The 19,761-nt window shown below is 29.9% G+C and overlaps 1 protein-coding gene across 2 annotated transcripts; it reads right to left on the bottom strand.

Annotated features, from left to right (window-relative positions):
- Positions 1-11,632: 11,632 nt before the first annotated feature.
- Positions 11,633-19,073, bottom strand: LOC111032771 (ATP-dependent DNA helicase DDX11-like). 2 transcript variants are annotated; one of them, XM_022313224.1, is made up of 17 exons: positions 18,823-19,073; positions 18,559-18,738; positions 18,194-18,442; positions 16,668-16,871; positions 15,538-15,701; positions 15,175-15,415; positions 14,958-15,110; positions 14,536-14,659; positions 14,316-14,470; positions 14,102-14,234; positions 13,788-13,995; positions 13,488-13,698; positions 13,260-13,409; positions 13,023-13,146; positions 12,795-12,925; positions 12,521-12,739; positions 11,633-12,042 (listed from the first exon to the last, which is right to left on the bottom strand). In XM_022313224.1, exons 2-17 carry the CDS (start codon positions 18,727-18,729, stop codon positions 12,010-12,012), a joined length of 2,670 nt encoding a protein of 889 aa, XP_022168916.1. In that variant the 5' UTR covers positions 18,730-18,738; positions 18,823-19,073; the 3' UTR covers positions 11,633-12,009. The 2 variants fall into 2 exon arrangements, with proteins under 2 accessions (XP_022168916.1, XP_022168915.1); XM_022313223.1 differs by having other exon boundaries at positions 18,888-19,072.
- Between the last annotated feature and the right edge of the window lie 688 nt (positions 19,074-19,761).

The following is a 19,761-nucleotide window of genomic DNA, read 5'->3' as shown; positions in this document are numbered from 1 at the left end:
ATTATAGATTTAAATTCATTTTTTTTATAAAATAATTTATATTTATTTTTATAAATACCTATGTTTCAAGAGTACGTTATAAGTACCTACCGCGTGTATAGTCTCCATGTGTTCAATTTACTAACTAAAGCATAACGTGACAACTTTTAAGTTCAGAATAATTCATCTTAGGTACTCTGTTATTTTCAATATTTTAGTGAATTGACCTATTCTAAATTTAAACAGGAAAAACATTGTTTGGGGCCCTCTATTGGCTTATTAAAATGTTGAAGCAAGTTATGAATAGGTATTTCAAAGTATAAAAAAGTCCTTATCGCGGGCTCTAAATATTAGATGGAGACAACACATGCCGCGGGTACGAATTCATTTTAAAAGGTTATAGATAGACTATTTTAACCACATACTAAGACAACAAAATATTGTATACATTTATTAAAATGTAATTATTTAAATTTTTATTGGCAATTATAGTATGTAATAAATGCAATAATCATTCATAAGTGATAGATACTTAATTTTTGAATTGTATAATTGTATTAATATTAATTATTAATGTAATCAGAAATAAATAAGTTAGCTACTGATAAATTAACTATAAAAAACAAAGATTTCTTTTAAAAATCTACCAAGTATGGGGGAGGGGCGACTGTTCATTTTTTTTATTCTAATAAAATTGACACCTTGAGTAAAATTATACAACTTGTGTTTTATTTTTGTATCGAACCCCGAAGTAATTATGATAAAATGTGTAATAATATGATGATGCATGAGGACGTACTTACTAAGACATTAGATACCTATCTAATACCTATCTTAAATCATTTTAAATTCTGTACAGATAACACACTGAATACAGAACGACGAATGTATTGATATCTCAACCATGTATGTATATGTTACGGACAAGGTGAGGTAGTTGGGCATTGTGCACAGTGCCCGGACATTGTGTACAATGCCCAATTTTAGTGGTTTAAGTGAAAATAAAACACATTGCTCGGACATTGTGTACAATGACCGAATCCTTGAAGGGCAATGTATGCTACCATGTTCAAAACAATACAATTAAATAAATTTAATACAATATAATAATAAATATTAAATTTATTTATTATTTATTAGATGAATATTAGTATACATATTTATTTATTTGAGCACGGATTGCTACTGTGGCACTTAGAATTACATAGTTTACCTGCTGCTTTACATTTGCATTTTTTTGTTTTACACTTCTGCGTACAACCACATCTATTATATCCTTGACCGCCCAAGTTGGAATTGTTTCGAACTTTCCAAATTATAACAGCTAGAGTAATAATAAAGATAGGTGGTCGATAAGATAACTAAAGGAGTGTTTGCACCCAGAGTCTGATCGATCATCAGTGATATGAGACGTGCACCTATCACACACCTGCCACACATACACACACACACATACACTCATACGCGTCGTCTGTTATTTTTCTATCATATTTATATTTTATCTTTGTATTGTTAATAATCGTTATATTTTGTCATTGTGAGTTAGGTATATAATATCTTAATTACGAGACGACGCGGTATCGTCCTTAGGTCGTCTCCGCGGTACCGACATATATTATACAGTAAATTTTTACATTGACCAAAAGTATGTCGGGCAATCCAAATTGCCCAGACATTGTTATAGAATGACCGGTCATAGTAAACAATTATTACTAACTGAATACTTTACCCGAAACTGATGGGCACTGTGCACAATGCCCGGCTATTGTTGCACAATGCCCGACTACCCCACTTTGTCCGTAACATATATAATTTTGTTGGTTTCCGTATAGAAAAACACGAAAAACAGTTGAAAAAGGCTTAAATTTTCAATTGTGAAATTGATTTCTCTGTTCTTAATAACAAATTGGATGTAGTAAGTACTTTTGAGAAGTCAAACATTAAAATTCCTCGTATTTTTCAAACAAAAAAAAAATTACAAAAAACAGAGTTTTTGATAAAAAAAATTTTGGGCAAACTCAAAAAAGAATAACTGTAAATACATGCAAGTGTACATCGATTATAGGTATTAGCAATTTGTATACACATTATACAAATATTTAGAATTTTTTTAAAACTATTTATAGGCATAAGAGATTTTCGATTTTTATTAGTTTTGTTTTAAACTAAAGTCGATAAAAATTTTTTCTCTCGGTCAAAAAACTTGAAAATATAATACAAGGTTTCTCGTAAGTTTTTGTTAGTGGAAATTAAAAAAAAAGTTGAGAGTGAATCCACAACAATTTTATATGAGCGTTTGAATTTAGAATTTTAACAAAATTCGTAAGTCACGAAAATGTCCAAATTATTATGAGTTAAAAATTTATAAAAAATTGTTTTTTTCAAAAAAACATGTCTACCGGAAAGTCAAATTAAATTTTCATGAGCGTTTGAAGTTGAAATTTTTACAACATTGGATATTCCCTCGATTTCTCTTGTAGCGATTTTCTTATTTTGTCGTAATTAAAAAATGAATAACTGTAGATACTTTAGATTTACACCATATTATGTTTATTTTATGAATTCATACCTTATAAGATTTTAAAAATATTTTGACTCGTTTTGAGCTTTACGGAGGTTTTCAATTTTCATTTTTTTTAGTTTTTTTACTATAAATGTTAATAAAATTTTATTTGCAGGATCGAAAATCTTGAAAATTTAATACAAGGCTCCTAACATATTGTTACAAAATCAGTTGATGAATATTAATAATATATAGGTACGATATTGTTTAATATGCATTTAAAGTTCAAATGTTGACAAAATGTATCGAATTGAAAGTGTACAAATTATATTGTAGTTAAATATTTATAAAATTTTCAACTTTTATAGCTAAGGATTGGAAATTTATAACTAAGTTGCGCACAACTAGTTAATTCTATAACCAAAAAATGTAAAAAAAATGTAAAGACACAATTTTTTTTTATGTTCAAATTTGGACGGCGAAATTACATAATATTATTAAATAACCAAGAATAATGATTTAAGTTGTTTAGTTGTAATTAAAAAATATTATTCGTGGACACCTACTTGGAAGTTTTAGAGTATATATTAATATACCTATTTTATACACACAATGACTTTTCAAATGTAATTTTTTTAGCAAAAGTGAATTTAACCTACCGTAGTACTAATGTCCAATGCTTATTACCTAGCAAAATAAATTACTTTAATCACAATAACATCATCAAATATTCTAAATTACTAAGTAATATTATATAGACTGACAGACCTTTTTCGCTCAGAATTCTTTTTCGTATACGATGGTTTTATATCATTGAATGCAAATTTAACACCATAGATTACAGAGGCTTGTAACCTACTGCACTTACAGCAGAGGGACATCCACTTAGACGCTTTTTTTTTACAGTTGTTAAATATTATGTTAAAATGAATGAATATTTTATATAGATATATTATATATATTATGTTAAAAAATGAAGTATAACTATTTATAATAATATTTTTTTTTACCACGTAGGAACATTATATACATTTCATTTTTATATTTGTGTAGGAACTTATGATTTCTCCAGTAGTCTAGAAGATATATTTTTTTATTGAAGGCCTCCTTAAAAAATTATATAATATATGTTATCATATTTTGATCTAGGCCAAATTCGGTCTATTAATGTGCAGTAGTTTCTAAGAAACTACAAGAACTAAGTTACCAACTTACTACTAAAAAGTTTAAAATAGGAAGGCCATGGAGGATGTGAACCCTTGTAATACTGTAATAGCTACTATACCCATATTACAGTGAATCGAAGAGGTCAAGAGGAATATAATACTATGTTTTATAAGTGTAGGAGCCAGGAGATATGAAGAAAGGGGGCAGCTTCTCGGGTAGGCAATTGTTTGAAGGCGTAAACAAAAGTATTGACATTTTCTACTGTAATATAGTTCGTAGGAAGAATTATTAATTTATTATTGAAACATTAGCATAACAAATAATAATACCTAGTAATATTATATTAGATCGTCTGTACCGCAGTTATTTCGTCAGTGGGCATTCAGCGTATTATTGGTAAAACCATATTATTATTTAGCGGTCAGACCGACACATTACAATATTTTTGTTCGTATTACTTTCAGGTATTAATTGTATAAATAAAGCAGTACACACACTGACACATAATCTTATTTGTTGTATTCTTTGTACGGCACTACGACTACGAGTGTATTATAATTTATAACCATCAGAATAATTTATTTGTATACTACCGAGCAATTGTTTTTTATTATATTATCATCTCTCAAATCTCGGGGTCAAGGTTTTGCCAAGTCCGATCGACTTAAAAGAAAACAGACTTAATATTTCCTTCCGGTATATTTTTTTTGAATCAATATGCGAGTGGACAACGCATAAAGTTAAGTGGTAACTACTGAATTCAGTAAAAGGTCTGAACAAAAAAATAAAAAGACAAATTAATTACTTCTCCTAAAATACGGAAATCCTTTAAAAAAGTAAAAACTAACATAACATATTAATATAATAATACATTTAACAAAATAACGAAAAGAGTGTTAAAAAATAATTGGATTCATTGTATTATTTAATAAAGAATATCGAGAAACACAAAATATTAAGTCACGATTCATATTTATACTAACATTTTTAAAACTAGTTATAAATAACCTAATTTATAATAATTCAGACTAGTGATGTCACGATATGTTTATAAATAATATAGATTAATCGAACAATTTTGACTATGTTGTGAACATATTTTTTTTTTTTTTGTGGCGTTTTGAAGGGCAGAATTTTAAAATCTCCCCCCAGGCTGCAAATTCGTTAACCCGGCACTGATAGCCATAACATTATAATGATGATGGGTGCGCTTGCTCGGTGTCGTACATTAAAATATGTAAAATAATTGAAAAAAAACAATTTATTTCATTGAAAAAACGCAGGGGTGGACAGGATCTATTTTCCTAGAGGGCAGTGGGCCGCTGTTCTTGGCTAGGTTTTGAGCTGGTGCTTTGTAACCTGTAAGTGGTAAACTGGTAACCTATATTATAGGTACATGGATGTGTCATAATATAATTATACGAGGCAGAGGAGTCATTTGGAGTAGAATCATGGGGTAGCAATATTAGTAACATCAACAGTAGCATCAGCAAACATCTTGAATAATATCTTGAATTCAATTGCGGTATTAAACTATAGTCAGGTAACCATAGTTTGAGTGCCTCGTAGTATACTTGGTGCCGTAGTGTCCTCCCAACCATATAACCATATTATATTTTGTGTTTAATCATTACTGTCGACACAATCCGTGTTTGACTAATTCGTAGTTTATCACAACAAAAATAATATTATTTTCGTTCACCTAATAAAATAATTGTGTCGAGGTGGCAAACGTCGAATATGTAAATAATAAATATACTGAGTATTACAGACATAAATACTGTGTTTATATAGCCTACCGCCCGCCGTCCACTGATGATCTTGGACGATAAACCTACACCAAGTAAATTGTAGCGATTAGGTATTGTCTATAAACTATATGAAAAAAAAAACATTTTTGTAAGTCAATAACGAAGTATAAAACGTGTACTGTAGAATAATTCAAATCAGAACACTCGAATAAATCTCGTTAAAATATCAATAATAATAATACGGTCGTGTTTGGAAAATACTAGCTGAATACACGCTGCTGGCTAAAATCTCTGGAACAATAATAAAGACGGAGGTTACTCGCTGGCCGGTTGCAATCGACTTCCGTCGTCCGGGCGATTTTCGAGTTTATATCCGGTGTCCGTGCCGAAAGACACGCGAATGTTAGTCGATTATTAATCATTCCGAGTTCGACAAGATGACATCGTACTGTACGCACATCACACACGGCGAATTATTTTATCGAGATGTCCGAAAACAATAATATTCCGACAGCGGCGGAGACGAAATTCGCGCTTTGCTGATGATCTCGCCGGTTGGCGATTACGAACGGCGAACACGGACAACCGATGACAACCGCGACGATGAGGCCCTGGTACGAGTATTGACAGCATATCTGACCTGCGCCCAATCGAACGTCCACCGTCTACGCGGAGCCGTAGACCTTACACCAGTAGTACTCAACCGGGGTGACATGTCACCTTAGGGTGACGTGGACCTAGCTTAGGGGTGACGCAGAATTTTAACAAGAAAAGAAAAAATTTAAAAAATAAATTTTTCGATAATAGTAAAATTATAATAATAATAATAAAATTTCGAAAACAATCATATTATTTCTTATAATACATATATTATTCACCTATACCACCACTGTCATGTACATAACATACCTCAAAGTTCGTATCTTTATATACGCTAGACAGCTTTTGGGTGGCTCTTAACAATGAATACCCTCGATTATCGAAAAATGCTATTAATGTGCTCCTTCAGTTTTCTACGTCTTGGTTATGTGAGCATGGCTTTAGTGCACTAACAAATATAAAAACAAAAAAACGCAACAGACTCACAAAAACAACTATAGAAGACGATATGAGACTCGCTCTTTCCACCATCAAACTTAGGATTCCCCAATTTTGTAAAAAACACCAGGGTCAAATTTCACATTAAATTTATATAAATCATTATTTTTTTTTTAACTTTAATTTTTTTCTGTACTGTATTTTTTTTTTAATAAAAGAATAATTTTAATATATACAGCTAAGATTATTTATTATTTTGATGTTAGGTTTTTTTTTTTTTTTACATTACACAGTTAGGGTGACGCGATGTTTGATTCTAGTGCCTAAAGGTGACATGAATCAAAAAAGGTTGAGAACTACTGCCTTACACCAATATATATATATATAGACAAGAACCGTGCGGAGCAAGAACATGGACGAGCGTCCGTGAACTGAGGTTGGTTATACAAGATACAATATATATATAGTTCGTGCGAGCGTCGTAACAACATCTCGCGGTGATGTGGCCCGTCTTGAAGACGAAAGTGCCAATCTTAACCTGCTACTACCTCGCACCGCCACGAGTAATGAAAAAGCGCACTCCGTGTTGTTACGGTTTCCGTGTTTAAACACGCACTGCTCGCGTCCGGTATGGATATAGTACGAGCAGGTCTGAACACATTATTGGTACCGTTCCGATTCCCGGCGACGAACCGGTCGCAGTTCCGCAGAGAGATACGCCTGCAGCGAGGACGACGAACGCTCCGAGGAGGAGCCCCATTGGTCGCGCGGCGCCCTAAGACGACCGGAACGCAAACGTCGACGAGCCCGACGGCGGCGGTTTGTCGTGCAGTGTTCACGTCGTCGAGTAGGTCTCCGAAATCTGAGAACACACATCGATTTCGCTCGAATTCTAGAGGACGTTACTGTCGGGGCGGAATCGTTGCCCAACCCGGTTATCTCTGTTAAGCCGTCGGTCATCGTCGTCATCCGTCGCTCTACACGGCACAGCGACTGCGGCCGGCCGCTCGCCGAGTCGCCAGAGGGTCGAGCGCGTCAACGACGGCCGAGCGCACCCGCGAACCCGTCGCGTCGTGGGTGGGCTGAGAACGTGCGTGGGTGACTTACCGTGACACCGTCGTGCATTTTCCGTGCTCTTTCCCGTATCTTTCCTATAGGCACTTTCCGTCTTCTGTCCAAAGGGACCATCGTTGGTAATATTCTGACGATTATTTTTAATGGCATGATAACCTCCTCTGTGTCACTACCCGGAATTCATACGTCTAATATACTTGTCTAATCGAATTTAAAATATCGATAAAAATAATTTATTAATTTATTATTGCATAATTTATTTATACAACATTTCGTAGTAATATCGCATCATTTTATGGTAAATTATCGGCTCCAGGGGGATTAGACTGTTGGGAGCTGCGGACGGTTTCACATCGGCGACAACACAAGTCCCGGAAAACTCGCTTGACTCCTTTCCACCGAGTGGAAATTTGCTCCGATTGGGTTAGGTTTCGCTCCGTGTGGACTGGACTTCCCCGTCCATTTTATCTCAACATTTTATGTTCACCTTTTTGTACTTGAACCATCGAGTAATAATGTATAATGTATTTATACAATGTTTATGACTGACCCACTACTGTGTGTGACGTTTATTTTGTTCAATTAATAAAAACAATTTGTAATATACAAAAAAATTATTGTTTCTTCTCTTTCCGTATTGTCGAGTGTATAAATCAAATGTTACAGATTTAACTATTTAAGGACTAAAAAAATCGTTAAAATATAGATTTACAACAGAAAACTCGTTGGTCGTTTATACAAAGCTAAGAGTACACCTAATGACCATCGGCTTACAGTAAACGCTATACACGAGTATTATATTATATGTATATTATGATCCAAGAAATATTTAAATCATCAAACACTAGACTCGTCAAAAGCGGCGAAATAAATCATGAATAAATAATAATTAAGTAATACATCACAAATGTTAAAATGTATATATAAACCATAAATAAAATATAATTTTAATTTTACAATTATTTTATACTTGGTAGGTATGTTAAAATGTATGAAAATGAATTAATGATGTATTATGATATTTTTAACTTACAATATTATATAAAATATGGAACTATATTAGGCACCTATATGGCTATATTGATTATTAAACTATAAAATGTATGAAAATGAAATATAAAATTATATGTATATGTATTACATGATAATATTTTTTTCTGCAGTTTAGGAACTTACATGCATATAAGTATATAAGTACATACCTACTTCTTTACCATGTAAGAATTTATACATCTTCTTTTTATAATTGTGTAAAAATTTACGATTCCATTAGCTTAGGGAAAAATATTTTTTTATTGAAGGCTAAAAACTCCCCTCAAAAAAAGTTGAGCGTAAATCCACAGTTAATTTTTATGGTTGGCTGAAGTTTCAAATTATTTTTTAGCTAAAAATCAATAAAAAAAAAGTTCTTTTCATAGGAAATATTTGAAAATAGTATATAGAAGGTTACATTACTCATAAGTATTTCTACCTATAACAAAAAAAACTCTACCGGAGAATAACGAAATTTATAGTCATGTCTCCTAACTATTTTTCTATTTTTCCAAATTTTTTTTTAAATTTTAAAATTTGATTATTAATTCAAATATGCTGGCCCACACACGTCTCCGCTCAGAATCATTTTTCATATACAATGATTTATCATTGAACTCAAAATTAATACACCCATCACAATGACGTACTCGAAAACTTTGTACAGCTGACTAACAACGTATACCACTTTTTTCTTTAACTGTCGATTAAATTAGGTATTTTTGCTTGGTCACAAAGGTACTCGTTAGTAGTTTACCTATATTGGAATAATGAATACAAAATTCATATACAAGCGATTTTTTTTTCTACCTATTGTATTGATATGCACACACAATCATAATAACAAGTAAACTAAAACGTAACAGGCTAATAAATAACGGCCAGACTATCGCACGTAGAAATCGAACAACCCCAATAAAACCATTGTCACAGACTGAAAAGGACGATCTATATTATACAATCACGAATTAAAAAATCGGCACGTACTTGCAGTGGTAAAACGCTTTCTTATTATGCCGCCAGAGAAAAGGTATGGTCGAAAAAGGTCTTTGCGCCGATGAGAAATCTAGTTCCCGGATGCGCAAAAACCTTTTGATAAATTTTATTCGCCTACCACTCTCTGGTCAGAATATCCGTGATGTCCCTTAAAATCAGTGTATGCCCACCACTCAACACAGCGACAATACCGAATCCTGCGAGCGACTACTGGACCAATTTTAGTCAGTGCAGTAATCAGTGTTTTAAATATTTCGATTCGCGGATTTTGAGTATAAGGTACCTAATTAATTTGTGTCTCCTAAACCTTAACACTGCTACAACATAGTCCATGCGCAGCTGCGAGTCAGGTAAGACATTTAATATACAATATAATAATATATTTACTGTAGATATTACATTACATACTCATTGAATATACAATTATATTGTCAGTGCTGTAACGGTAACCAACTAAAAACTAATTTAAATAAATAAATATTGTACGGTGTATTTGATCAAATTCTGAAATACGCACGACCTCGAGACCACTCCGAACACCTGGAGGAAGGTAATAGCGTGATTTTAATATTTGCATCCGATATTATTCTCCAGCACTTGTATATGTAGAGAATGAAACAGATTCTTAACTTCAACATCCAATTTTAATATAACTATTGACTAGAGTCGTTTTATAGTTAACTTATTTTTAAGTTAACAATGTTCCAAGTTTAAATTTGGACAAAATAGATAAAAAAAATAAAGAAATATAACAATTTAGGTTATTTTATTGTAATTTAAAAATATTATTCGTGGGTGATTAAAACTAAAGTGCCGATATAAGTAGATTATTATATTTTATGCACACAATGAAATTCTCAAACACAATGTTTTTACAAAAAATTAATTCAACCTACCTAGATACCTACTGTATTACTAATATTTTATGGAAAAATAAATTACATACAACAATAACATTAATATCATAAAATATGCTTAGTAGGCTGACAGTCTCCGTTATCATACAGTCATTCCAAATATTTTTTCGTATGAATTGATTTATCATTGAACTTGAATTGAACACAATATCTATTATTACAGTGACCCACTCAACACCTATTGTACAGCAGAGCGGTACCTAATTCCAATCTTTTTCAATTTTAATTTTGTTAATTTATTAGTACCCATTATTTATTATATTTTAATTTTACATACTAAACATCCGAATAAATATGGAATACCGCTAAGATACCTAACTAATTACAAATGTATCTATTGTAGTACTTATTAATTAAACTAGAAGAAGAGGTTTGTTGGAAACCCATTTTTTCAGTTGTTGTGATTTTTTCGTAAAATAATAATGGAAACTTCAGCTCACAAGACCGATCTCTGAGGTCATCAACTTATTTATTACCAATTAATGGGCGTGTAGTACGTGTAGTCTTGTTAAGTATTCGAATATTATTTTAAATACTTTTTGAAAAAAATAAAAATATTCGAATACAAAATAAAAGTATTCTTCATATAAGTGTAAGACTGATATATGTGTGCTTCTGCTATACACGTAATTTCTAATTTATCGATTCCCGACCAATTTTTTCGAAAAACAAACACAACACGCCTTGGTGTGGCTGTATACCTAAGTTTATCTTTCACAATCCCACTCAGAATCTATATGACAATACAACAAGGTCCTGTCACTCAACTGTATCGGAGGAATTTAAAAACGTTAATGTCTTCCAACAGTGTCGTTTCCTCGAAGAAGGCACAATATAATAAGTTGTTAGGACAATAGGCATACACACATACCGATGTTCGTATTGTTTTCTACGTATCATCAAGGTCACATCATCAACTAATAATTCACTGCAAAATAATGCACACAGACAACCGACGCGATTATAATATAAGTTACAAAAAAGAAAACATCGACATTATCCTATACCGCATAACTGTTAAAGTAAAAAATGAAAACCAACTATTTTATTTGGAGGGGGAGAAAAAATTTGCACTCGAGCTGATGTCCCACAAATATCAGTGCTACAAAAATTAAATCAAAGTATAAAACAACATATTTTCATAAAAAAGTAAAAATTATATTATATTATACTAAAGTAGGTAATACAAACAATCAAACATTTAAACCAATTTTTGTAAATTTAACATAAAACTTAGTAACTGGTTGAATAAAATTTCAGAGAAATACATTTTTTAATTTTTATACATTTTTAATTTTTCACAAATGTTGAAGTTGAAAACTATTCAAGTGACATTCTTACACGATTAATTCAATTTAAAAATGCACACTCATATTTCACAAAAATATTACACATAGTTCATAACATTAATCATAACAATTAAACGGTTAATTTTTAAAAACTATGAAGAGTAAACAATAGGTAGGTGAGGGCAATCTTAATTAAATATTAATCAAATCTTGAATCTTCTCCTTTTTGAAAAACCTTGAAATGTATTCGTTATATAAAATAATCATTGTTGTAATTTCTTTTTTCCCGTAAAAAACTAAAAATAAATAATAGTTTTAATAAAATGTAACATGTTAATATATAATAAATAATAATATTATTATTATTTATTATATTGTTAGATAAGTACTTAACATACTTAATTTCCTGCTAATATTTGTATTCATTTTTCATGAACATAAAAAACACGAAAAAAATAAAACTACTTCCAAACATTCATGGTCGGCCCATATTTTAAGCGACCCCCCTCGAGATTTTCTCGGTAGCTGCCAGCCCAATCCGTCCCTGTTATAACTTATTAACTTATTTACTTAATATGTGTACAAAATAATAATTCTAAAATATTTTATATATATTCTTATTTGCTTTGATTTGTATTAATTTTGAAGATTGTAGTGCATGTAACCAACAAGCACTTCACACATTAGAAAATATTTCTACTCATAGAAATACAACTATTACCAAAAGGCACAAATGATTGGTTTTCATAAAAGTTTATTTCTACAAAAGAATACCTTATTTAACTGAGCAAATGCAGATCCAAACTTGGAATGTTCTTGTAAAGAAGGTTGCAACCATTTAGGAAGAGCATTGCGAACATTATCTCGTTGGTAACGATGATCTAATAGCAATACTGCAGCATAATCTTGTTGATGACGTACAGAACGACCAATTGATTGATTAACAGATTTCATACATAAATTTTCATAATGCTGTTGCCCAGTGCCCGGACCCTAAGTTACAATAATCATGTTTTTAAACAATTAACTTTTAAAATGATATTTATACCATGTGGCTATTAAGATAGTTCATTTTCTGCTGTAATTCAAGTGACTTAATATTTGGATATGGTAGACCGATGACAATAACACAACGTCCCAAATCATCACTAAAATTCAAACCTTCGCTTAACTTGCCACCTGCATAATATTACAAATATAATACAAATTTCATACCTTCCTATCATCAAATGAATATTATTTATTCAATTTGTGTAAAAACTAAAAATTAAATTACCAATAACGCTAAATAACAATGCACCCGTTACTTTGGAATTTAAAGCCGACGTTGTTGTAATAGCATGAGAGTAATTCTTCAAAACTTCATCAACTTGATTAGTTAACTTTGGTTCTCTAAATAACTTCAATTGTTGTAAAGCATTAAATTATATTTCATACATTTTTAGATTTAAAACTTATTTAAACCTCATTTTGTGTGATAAAAAAAGAGAGCATTATAGACAAATGTAATTACTTTTTTTCTTTCAGAAAGCCTATTAATAACCTTGTTTTTCTCTAAATGCTGATAAACAAACTGTTCATAGTCATAAGATGGGAAAAAACACACAATTCCAGCAGGAACTGTTCGACAAATGTTTTCTAGTAATGAACCAATTTCGTTAAGCTGTAACATGTTTAGTCATTTAACAGAAAACTAGTTGAATATATTAAACTTAAAAATAATAACAAAATATTATCACACCATTTTAATTGAAGTTCTCTCTTGGTAAGAAAAATCTAATTGTTTTCCAGTTGGTCCAGTACATACAATCAATGGTAAGATATTATCAGGTGGTACAACATGGCCACAGCTAAAATGCACAATTCTATCAGCATTATTTCCATCGAAATTGAAAAGCTGATCCTTGAATTCAGATATAGGTTCCATTGTTCCACCCGATACAATCACTGACCTAATGTTTAGAATATTTTTAATTATGATATTTAATAACATAAGATACAAATATAAAAGTATTAAAATAAAAATAATAGAATTATTTACCTAGCTTTATCAACAATTTCTTTAAAATGAACTGCAGGATTCAGAAGCAAAAACTTTAATACTCCCTTGCTGACAAGTGCCTGCGTAGTACAAATAATCCGACCATCCTCGCAGTAATTTGTTAGTGACTCTATAAATGCCATTACTGGTGTAAGAGGGTTGTTACTAATTAAATCTGTAACTTGTGGCTCAGGGTGTTTGTTTTCATCTTAAAATATTTATAAATATATTATATAAAAATAGTAACTCAATTGTAATTGTGTTTGTGTTAAATACATAATTATTTTAAATAATTGGAATTTAAGTTTTCTAACCTTCTTTGAGTTCTTTGCCTTTGTTATTTTTTTTAGTTTCAATTTGTTTAAGGAAAGCCTGCAAATTGCTTAGTTTAGGCTTAGATGGTTGCAATGATACAGAAGGCATATATTTTTCAGAATAGCCTCTAATCTGAAAATGAAATAATATTATTATATTATTATTATCATCTAAAAACTTTTGCATAAACTGCATATTAGATAAACAAATTACTTTTTGACCAATCTTGCTTCTTTTAAAAAAATCAACAAGCATAAACATATTTAGATGATCAATTTCAGCTTGATGTACAAAATTTTCAAGGGTGTATACTTTTGAGTCAACTCCTTTTCGACTTGCTTCTGCATGACTAACACCGGGAGTACCGCCTTCAATATATGAAAATTATCAAACATTATTAAACAGTGTAATAATATATTAATAGCTAGATTACCAAGCATGTTAATGAGCTTTCCAATAACATAAATTAATTGATTCAAATGCAGCAAATTACTAGCGCTAAACCTTAACTCAAATTTGTTCTTGTACTGTATCAGCTGGCTATAACTATGGGTCAACTGAAATGTAATAATTATAAAATGATTAGAGAAACCAAATATTATGTTTCTAATTCAATAGCAAATTAGCAAAAGTAAAATATGAAAATTATAATTCTCCTCATTATATTCAATAATAGAAGATATGTTATTTAGTTAAAATAACATACACAAATTACAGCATGCGCAACTGACTCTAACTAGAAATATTTTTAGTCAATATACTTGACAGTAAAAATAAAAAAAAATGGTAAATAGCCATAATCTAAGTGATAATACAAATAATTATATCATTAAATATTATTTACTATAGATGTACCTGTTGACCATTTATTTGTGAACTGTGTATATGACCAATAGTATCTAGTAAATTATGAGCTTCATCAATGATGAATATATTACCCTCAAGACGAATGCCACTTGCTTCTCTAGTACTTTTATGTAATAATGTATTATATGGCAAAGTTACAATCTATAGATACAAAATAAACAAACAGTATAATAAATTACAATACTTATATTATAATATACATTACCTGGGCATATTTTACAGATTCTCTACTAGCATAATATGGACAAGCAGATATTTGGTCTCCTCTATTAACTAATTCTTCCATGTCTCTTAATTCTGTAGTAACTTCCTCGGCTAAAGATTGAATTTTATCTTTATCATTGTACGGACATTTGCATAAAGTTTCAGATTTTTTTTTCTTAACTACTGAACCAACTGAAGACACTTTTGTAGGTTTTTGAGAAGGTTTTCCCATTTCCAAACATCTGTGTGCAAGTCACATAAATCTTAAGGAAAGCAAAATCGAAAAATATATTGCAGAATTTATTTGTTAAAATAAAAGTTGAACTTAAATATTACTTAAAGATATTTAAGTATTAAAAATTACCTTTCATTCATTAATGTAATGTTTTTCAATTTTTTCACTGTTTTATTTATACAGTAATTTTGACGAGACGCTAATGGTACAATACGAGATGTTGAATATGGACTTTTCTTCAGTTCAGCCACAAACTGTGACAATTGAGAATGCGTACGACTACAAAAATAAATCTATAAATTGGAAAATAAGTATATTAAACTCAAAATAACTTTTAATCATAAATTAATTCACATAAACAGAAATAAAATCAAAAAAAAAAAATTAGGAAAGCTCACTCTGTGAGTGTGCTAAATTCCCAGTTTCTAAATATATTTTAATTCAGCAAAATAGATTATAATTCTGTATTATTATTCCCATTTAAATACAGTAATTAGAGACAATAAATAAATAAAAAACTACAATGTAACTATTTACTAATAATTAACAGACAGATGGATGGACACAACGTGGATATGAGGTGTTCAAAAACATATGTTTAGAAACAAAATTAAATAAACATGAATAAAGTACATGGTTATTTATAAATTTGATTTTAGTTATTTTGTTCTAGTTTAAGAAAATGTTTAACAAATTGCCTTAAATAAGATTTTCATATCAAATCTATCTTTAATTTTTCAATTTATACAACTAGTAGTAAATGTAAACCTATGAAGGTACCTAACAATATAGGTAAGTTAATAAAATTGTACTTTACTCAAACCTGTCAATATGATAACATTTTTATCAATAGTTGGTAATAGAATGCAATTTATTAGAAGGTATATAACCTTTTATAGTATAGTAAAATAAAAATATAGCATAATATTATTATACAGTATTTCTTAAAATGAATATTTAGGCTTTTATTTATGGTTTTTTTTACCAATTACCAAGTAAATAGGTAAAACATGTAATACTTAAAATATTTATAAATTTTTTTTTTTTAATTTGTAGTTTTCTGAAATGTATCCTTAAAGTACAATTGTAGAAAATTAAATATTTTTTCACAGTTTAAAATAAAACCAACAGTTTAAAAAATGTTAAATATGTACAAAGGTATTCAAGTTACGAAGAAGTTTTAGAATGATTATAACATAGAATATTTACTAATTTTCTTATACAGTTCATGAAATATAATATAAACTGTCAAACTTTACTTTTACTCCTTCGTACTGGACTTTATCATCAGATATTTCTTCAAAATCATCTACAGATGACAATTGATCATACTCTTCGAGCACAAATTCACTTTCTTCATCAAAAAAATCTTTTTTATCATTTTCTATTTCATTATCATTTTTTTTTGGATTTAAAGTTTTAATTACCAATGACTTGGCTTTTTTCTTTTTAAACTCTTGTTCCTGAATATATAATAAAACAAAATGTATTGATTAATTTAATATAAAATATATAGTATGTATAATATATATGTTTACAATATACCATATTATATGATGTATGCAAAATTATACAATACGTGCTGTGCATGCAATAAGCAATATATTAAACACAACCAATAGTGCAATTATGGAGGTAGTTACTAGTACTTATTATCATTAAATTATAAATGAGCACCAATAAAATGTACTGCTAACTATGCTGTATATAGATGCAATTAATAATTACTAATAAACAATGGACATTTTAACAATTCCTGTATTTATTAAGTATAATGTTTCCTATCTTGATAGGAATGATATGGCATATATCATTGACGTATGACATTGAATACTAAACACATTTTTATAATGAATTGCCCACATTTATCTTTCATATGTATGGATTTATATGCATTTGCATGTTTTTTTAAACATTAAAAAAAATAACTAGGTAAGCCACAAGTTTAAATTATAGTCAATAGATCCATAATAGAAAATTTTATTTTGCATATTGTTACATATTTTGTAATTTTTTGACATGTACTCCATATTTTTGTATTTTACAATTTTTCATTGCATATACAGTATGCAAACCGTACACATTATACACGGTTTTTAAAAGCATAATTTAAAAAAAGCTTCATTAAAATTAAGTACTTATAGTTATATTTAATGTCCATGTAATTTGAAGAAGTTGTTTTGTTATCTTATCCGAGACCTATCAGGACAAGAAGTAATCTGTTATTGAGTAGGTGTTCATGAATCATACATTAGTCGTGTTTAATCGTGATCAGAGTGTGCGTAAATTATTTTAATTTGATTTAATTTATATATATTTTAAAAATTAATTTTTCAAATTTAAATTACAATATGTTGAAATAACTACAAAAAATGAATCATATAAGAAAAAGTTAAAAAAATTATAGTATGTCAACATAAAAAAAAAAATAATGATAATAAGACTTTTTTAATTGATTTTTTTGCATATTTTTCATTTTATAGGGTATATTCCTACAAACTAGGAGCATAAATGCATATTTCTAAGGTTTTTAAAGCATATGAATCTGAGCCCTAATAATATGATATATTTTAATGATCTAGTGTTGTTATTTTTTTTTATGCTTACAATTAAAACAATTAAAATTTCTAAACACTGAATCTCTAGAAATATTTACCATTATAAAATAGATTACAATATATGGTAAATAATAAATTATGCTTTACAGATTCATAATTATTACAAAAAGTGTTAAAGTACTAATTAGCAATTAATCAAATATATTCTTATAACACAAAATAACTACCTTTTTTATTTTTTCAATATTATTATTGAATTCTTCCAATGATTTAAGCATTTTATTTATTTCATATACTTTACGTTGTTGCTCCACTAATTTAGCTTGTCCAGCGATCCAATCATCATCATCATCATTATTAGTTTCCTCATTTTTCATATTAAGTGACTCAAGTGCCTGCTTGAGTTGATTCCACTCTCTATTCTCATGATCAAGTAACCAACGTACAGCCCCACATATAATACTTAATGTTTTACCCTGATAAAATATTATAAAAACAATCATATTCTAGTAGATAAAAAATAAAAAATAAATTCTTTAAAATTGAAATACTACGCAGAATGACTTGTAAGGAAAAACAATTCATGACTTACAGTTCCGGTTGGACTTTCAAAAATTCCTAGTTTCCGGCCCTCTATAGCTGAATAAATTTCGGTCATGAAATCATGCTGAATGCCATACGGAGTAAATGGGAATGAAAATGTTGAAGGAGTTTCAAGTTTCTCTTCTGTGATCAAGCATTTTAAATCGTCACCGTCAGGCATGTTGCTCAACTGAAAACAAAAACAATGATCAAATTCTAGTTCACGAAATATCACATACCCTTCGAAAGATAAAAATATAGTTGTGGTACTTGCTTTTAGCTATTATAAGTAACTTATTGTGCTGAACACTGCTGTGCATGGAATGCCTATATACTCACGATTTGGCCCGTCGATTCTCTGGCCGCAATTTAAAAACGGACGACAAATCCTTAAACGTTCTTAATCGTCAATTTTTTGGTGGCTAGTCAGTCTGGCCCAGCTCTTAAGCTGTTCTCCTAAGTTTACTCGTTTACGAATCTTATTTTGGATTATCGCAGTGTTATCTCGAATCTTGACTCAGACTAGAACACGATTTTTGGCGCGAAATAGCAACTGCTGTTTCTCGGAGCATATAAGCATCGGCAAGAGCGTCATAAAAACGAAACGACAACTCATACACTGCAGCTGTGTCAAATTTGATATTGTTTACTTGTACCAACGGCCAATATTTACTATTCGGTCAAGGCGGTCTATCGGTCGTGTAAGCATAATATTTGTGGTTTGTGGATAAGTACAAGGGTCAAGGAGCCGCGTAATATTCGGGCAAAACATTGTACAATACAAATGTGACAAGCAATTAATTTATTTTAGTATCTATAGACTTTTTTATGCTGAGGTACTATATAATTATTATAATACCTACTATTTAAGTAGGTACCTATTTAACAATATGATTTTATTTATTAGAGTTTAATAATTGTATTTATCTATTTGCTAAAAACTTTAATTTTACAGGCAGTTCAAATTAAATTTATTTTTTATTTTTTGTATCTAGTTAATTGTACGTTTGTACCTTCTTACCTGAAATCGATATCCTTCTCTTAAATATTTAATTTCGTAAACAAATATAACTGTAAATATCTATACAACAACAAAAAAGGGAGGCAACCATATACGGAGCCAGAAGTGTAAATGTTGTTCAGCGTATGGAGAATCTAAATCAGCCCATCACAATAAGTAGAGGGGGTGGCTTGGGGAGCTAATTAATAATTA

The sequence above is a fragment of the Myzus persicae genome, unplaced genomic scaffold (assembly GCF_001856785.1).
Source record: "Myzus persicae strain clone G006 unplaced genomic scaffold, MPER_G0061.0, whole genome shotgun sequence".
NCBI classification, from domain to species: Eukaryota; Metazoa; Arthropoda; class Insecta; order Hemiptera; family Aphididae; genus Myzus; species Myzus persicae.
The sequence above is the reverse complement of the archived record's forward strand: the minus strand, read 5'-3'. Positions and strand labels throughout refer to the sequence as shown.